The 6,063-nt window shown below is 37.0% G+C and overlaps 1 protein-coding gene across 1 annotated transcript in view; it reads left to right on the top strand.

The window, feature by feature from the left end:
• PTPRB (protein tyrosine phosphatase, receptor type B) overlaps positions 1 to 6,063 on the top strand; it is a 99,979-nt gene that overhangs the window by 48,851 nt on the left and 45,065 nt on the right. Inside the window, exons 10-11 of the mRNA XM_011375175.1 lie at positions 269 to 535; positions 4,296 to 4,559. Of these exons, the coding sequence (XP_011373477.1) occupies positions 269 to 535; positions 4,296 to 4,559 (531 nt within the window). The remainder of the gene's footprint in view (positions 1 to 268; positions 536 to 4,295; positions 4,560 to 6,063) is intronic.

Genomic DNA, 6,063 nt, shown 5'->3' with positions numbered 1-6,063 from the left:
CTTAATAGGCATATGTCATCTCATTCCTGGATTCAAAATAATTCTGATTTCCCATGTAGGCAGTTTTTTCACAATGATAGAATCTCTATAGAGGAGTAGTTTGCCATATGCCACAGAAACTGAGCTGAGAGTCTATAGCAAAAAATATTTAAAATCCATATATTTAGCAATTTCAAGACTGTCTCCATTTTTGACTCATTTTGTTAAACTTCCTTAGAGTGACTAAGTATCATCTGTTTTTTTCTTCTCTCTGTCTACTGTGTTTTAGTGCCTGCCCAAGTGACTGATTTGCATGTGGCTAACCAAGGGACAACCAGCAGCCTGTTTACTAACTGGACTCGGGCAGCGGGAGACATAGAATTCTACCAAGTCTTACTCATCCATGAAAATGTGGTCATCAAAAATGAAAGTGTCTCCAGTGAAATCAGCAGATACAGCTTCCACTCTCTCAAATCAGGCAGTCTCTACTCTGTGGTAGTAACAACAGTAAGCGGTGGGATCCCTTCCCGACAAGTGGTGGTGGAAGGAAGAACAGGTAAGAAGAGCACTAGGAACCTTTGGAGTTCCATTTGTAAAACATTTTATAAACAGATTCATCTCTGACCTTCATAAAAGCCAAGTGTCAGTACCATCCTGAAGGAACATGTTGTTTCACCATGAATGGAAATTGAGGAGTAGATGAGGATAGGAGAGAATGAGTTCTGAATTTTGTAAAATCTCAAATAAGTGTGTCAGAATGCTAGAAAAAAACCTTTGTGATGACATGATAGTCAATTTATGCCTAAGCTTTTCCCCTCATTCAGTCCTTTGAAATGCTTATGTCTCCGTTAAGATAAATAAGTAATGAGACTTAAAAAAAAAAAATGTATTCCACTCTTTCGTATTCATATTTTAAGACATAGAAAGAAAATGACTTCCAACTTCTGTGGTCAAAAATAAACTAATAAAATTTCCAAATCACATAAATTTTCATAAGCAACATTAAACAAGTGCTTAATACTGTATGCCACCTAAACAATGTTCCTTGACCTTAAAAAGATCACAATCAAAGAGGGCAGAGAGCTAAGTAAACAAAAAAATTGTCATATGGTCATATGTGTCAGAGAGAGGCATGGCACCAAGGAAGGAAATATAATTTCTACATAACACGAATGAAGATCACAAGTAAACTATATAAAATTTATATTCTAGCTTCATAGAAAGAAAAAAATTAAATTCAACAGAAGCTTTGATAATTATTAATGAACTCAGAATCAGGTCAGTAACTTTGCCTACTTAATTTTATATCATTATAAGTTGGATATCAGGCTCTTTCTTCTACATCTCTAATGCTCAGATTCTGAGTATCAGCTGCAGGCATCATAGATACGTTCTTTTTTTAAAATCGTGAGTCTCAGCTACTTAATAAACCCAAGGAACATGAACTTTATGAACTCTCTCAAAAAAGCAACTAATTCATTGAAAAGATATTTCATCTTTTTGGTAGAAATTCACTTATGTATGCCCGTTTCTCCCATTTTGTGGCAGCCGATAGTGATACCTGCATCCTTCCCCCGATACCTTCTTTCTTTTCTTTTAGTAGTTCTCAGCAACATTGATTGGTGTAGCATCATTGCAGGTGGGGAACTGAAAAACTTAGCTTGAGAATTAAGAGGCCTAAATGCTGGTACTAGCTCTGCCATTAACTTATTTCTTTAAGCCTCCCATTTTCTAATCTGTCTCCAGTAATTTACCCCCATGCTGGGTATCAAAGTGGGGAAAATGAAATAACAAAAATGTTGAGGAGAAAAGTTAAAAAGGAGCTTGCATCCATTTCCTAGTGAATTGAAGTTGTATTAGTCAGATTAGACTGATTTATTTCCTGTTTACACAACTGTAGAATGTGGTTGTTTCTAATTGGACAACTCTGTTGGTTGGTTCTTCTCCAAACAGTAATTCAGGGATCCAAGGTCCTACATCTGTGGCTCTCACTTCTCCTCAGTCCTCAGAATTCTCTCCATTTCTCTGGAGAATAGTGGTCATGGGGAAAAGGAAGATTACCAGACATGGAAGTAGATACATCACTTCCACCCACATTTCATTGACAGGAATACATGGCTACACTTAACTGCAGGGGAAGCTGGGAAATACAGTCTAGCTGCATGAAAAGGAAATGGTTTAATGACAGTTAGTCAGACTCTGCCACAAGTTAATTTCTATTTTAAAATACCACAAGTGCTCTCTAACTTACTGGACATACTAAAATAGTCTGGTGCCTAGCATCACTTGAAATAAGTGGTACTTATAATTATTTTTATACCTTTATTTTAACAGAGGTATCGGTATTTGACCCATATTATATGACAAAAGTACACAACAAAGAGTCAAGAAATTCTTTGAAGAATAATCATAAAGTTTTGAGGAGAGGGAACATTTTAATAAATAGAAGCATAAGTTATTTTACTCAATTACATTAAGAGTATAGACATTATCATGAGAAAGGAGAAAAGTGGGATGCTACTGTAGAAACAGTAACTAGAGATTTTGAAAGGTGCCTGAATTAGTAAATTTTGTACACCAACTGTGGGCAAAAAGAGCTATTGTGGCAAGAGTGGGAAAATTCAGTACTAAAGCCTTGATAATCATTACCATCTACTCAAATTGCTAAAATATTGCTCAATGCTGAAATAATTTTGAAAGGTTTTCTTATTCACTTATACTTCCACAGAGTTAAAACATACAGAGAAACACTCTCAGCCTATATAAGGTGGCAAAATATTTTAAATTAACGATATCAGATATGCTTAACTAATCCAATTCTAACCTGAGAAGATGCTCATTCTAAAGGAAAAACAAACAAATTTCATATCTATTTTTTTCTTAACTGTCAATTTATACTTTTTTTGGCAAAAATTTGGTAATTGTATCTTTTCTAATAAAATGTTAGTAGTTATGAATATTTCTAGAAGTTTTTAAAAACACGTAATTCCCTTGAGTGCATACAAGGAATGTACAGATGGTTACATGAAGGAAGGAAGGAAGGAAGGGAGGGAGGGAAGGAGGAAGGAAGGGAGGAAGGAAGGAAGGAAGAAAGAAAGGAAAAGGAAGAAAACAAGAAAAGAAGGAAGGCAGGCATCATTACATAAATACTATGGCTAGAAGTTCATCTTTACACTTAGGAAATGTCTATATATATGGAACAGCATTAGCAGAGTTGTTCCGTAGGGTGCTGTTTATAATTTTTGGTGATGGATAAGTGTAAAGAAACTTCGGGATTTAAATCACAAAGTCAGAACATATTAAATTAGAAGGATTCTCAGAGGTAATCTAGCCAAAACTCACCTGTCATACATGATATACTGATATTGACAATTATATGAAACTATTTAGCTGAAGTTAATCAACTAATGATGAAAACAGTAGTGCGGTTCATGTATACTATAGGATTTTATTCTGATATTCACTACTGGCAGTACTGTTTACTGTGCAGTTATTTCTGACACGTGGTACAACCGTTACTCAGTACCATAATGATTAATTTGCAGACTACTAGCCAGGAAACTCCTTCAGGGCATCTACATCTTTTCCGTTTTGTATACTTGGAAAATAGTAGGTTCTCAGTAAATGTCCGTGGCAATAAACCAAAATTAAAATAAGCAAATGATTATGGTTGACATCAGAAAAGCCATTCTTGCCACAATAGCTCTTTCTGCCCACAGTTGGTCCAATCAAGAGACTTGTTGCTTCCAGGATAGGTGTTTGGGTTTATTTTTTGCCACTAGAGGGCAGGAAATGCTTTGCAAAGGGAAAACACAACCCCTTATTGTGTCAGCTATTAGACACCCCAGGAATAAATAACTTCATCACAAGAAGATCAAAGCTACCCCAAAGTCTAAGTTTTTTTGAAAAGCTATTGCGTTCTTCACCATTTCCCTCAAACACCTTTGCTTTATTGATGAGTTTGGTTCAAATTGACTTATTTGGATTGTTACGTTTGCTCCCTTTCCTACAGGGGGAACCTCCTGACACATTTACATAAAAATGCCTCCACTTAAAATATTTTATGAATAGCAACACCACAAAAATGCAATAGGGGCATCCTTGTATTTCTGAGGCACCCAAAAGGCCTCCTTGCATTTTTATTTTGATCATCCTCCTGATATAAGAACACTCAGCTTCCAGAACAATTCCTTGACCTCCTGGGTAATCAGATTAGACCTCCTGAGTCCAGACTGGTTTTGCTGACCATGATAGATGACTCAAACTTTTGATTGTGCTTTTCTTTTAAAACATATTCTCCCCTTTTAAAATGACAGTCCCTTCCAGTGTGAGTGGAGTAACGGTAAACAATTCTGGCCGTAATGACTACCTCAGCATATCCTGGCTGCCAGCTCCTGGAGATGTGGATAACTATGTAGTGACACTCTCTCATGACGGCAAGGTCGTTCAATCCCTCGTTATTGCCAAGTCTGTCAGTGAATGTTCCTTCAGCTCTCTCACCCCAGGCCGTCTCTACAATGTGACCATAACTACAAGGAGTGGCAAGTATGAAAATCATTCCTTCAGCCAAGAGTGGACAGGTAAGGCTATAAAGAGGTTCAAGCTCTGTAAGAACCAGCTGGCTATGTGGCTCAGGGCATCATAGATCCACATTTCTGTATGATGGGATTAAAAGCCACCGAGATCACAAAACTGTTACGGAGTCTTCATATTTCACCCAGGAAACTCCTTACCTGAGCAGATGTTACTTTCAGAGTAAGGTGAATACCACTTCCATAGTTAGAGCTCATATTATGTTCAAACATAATGACAAGTATTTCTGTTTGAGGAGGTACTTTTTGGTTGCTAGATCCTGGTTTTACGTATGTTAACTTCCTTAGCCTTTATAAACTCCTTATTGAAGTAGTTGTTATTACTCTCATTTTACAGATTAGGAAACCAAGTTTCAGGGAGGTTAAGTAATTTGCCCAACTGTTTAACTTGCTGACAGTGTATTTCAGATCCTGGATTTCAATGCAGTTCTGAGTGATTCTAAAGTCTACTAAGTTCTCTGTCCTAAAGTCCTTCCTGAAATGTCTGTTGATCAAGACCACTGTTTATCCTTTTTCACACAAGGTGAAAACGTGCACCTTCATAGCTCTGGGAACAGGAGCAAAATCTTAGCAAAGGCAATGAAACCAGGCGTCCCACATACTGGAAAGAAATACATTTAGATAGCTAGCACTTCCCCAATATATTTATGTTTCTTGGGCTCGCATCTGAGATTTCTGCTTAAGGCCGACAACCTTTTGTAGAATCTTTCCTGCTGAGCTAGGAGTTGATATTTGTATTTAAAAATGTCAGTTTTTCTGTAAGGATCTGAGACAACTGACAACATCCTACTACCTAGCACAGAGTCTGGAGCCTAGTGGGCACTCAATAAAGGTTTGGTGAATGAGAACTCAGAAATCACTTAGATCAGGGATTTTCACCTGGTGCTTTACGAATAGACTTTAGGAATGTAGTAACCCTTGATATTGTCTGTGTAGTTCTTGGGGATAGGGAAGGTATGTACATTTGCGGGGGAGGATGAGGAGAGAGTGGTTTTTATTAAATTCTGATTGTTTCTGCAACTTCAAAAACTTTTAAGAACCATTGATTTACATTGTTACATATTTCTAGCATCTGTAGAACGATTTAATGTCTTCGCATTTGGAGATAAAGTCCCAGGAAGAAACTAATTTCTCCAAGGTCATATGGCTGACCAGTAGTCAAGCTAATCCTAGCTCCAGTGCGATTTCCACTGCATCATACCCCATCATAGTCAGGGACATAGAGCTATTTGCTACCCTCAAATGATTTCAAGTCTAATTATTCTGATAATCACAATGACTTAGATCTGAAAAGCAGATTTCCAAAGCAGCCTTATGGCAGTGTCTTATGTTGATCAACTTGCAGCCTAAAAGTCACCAAAAATTAAAGGATCTATGTCAACTCATGAATGTTTTCTATCCATATGGCATTTCATATTGCAAGGCCTTTTGCTAAGGTTTTTTTCAATGCAAGAAAAGCAATCCTTTTTTCAAAGCACCTTCTTGACTCTTT

Source organism: Pteropus vampyrus, unplaced genomic scaffold, assembly GCF_000151845.1.
Source record: "Pteropus vampyrus isolate Shadow unplaced genomic scaffold, Pvam_2.0 Scaffold9, whole genome shotgun sequence".
Classification (NCBI taxonomy): Eukaryota; Metazoa; Chordata; class Mammalia; order Chiroptera; family Pteropodidae; genus Pteropus; species Pteropus vampyrus.
Note: the sequence above shows the minus strand (reverse complement) of the source record. Positions and strands in the feature narration are given on the sequence as shown.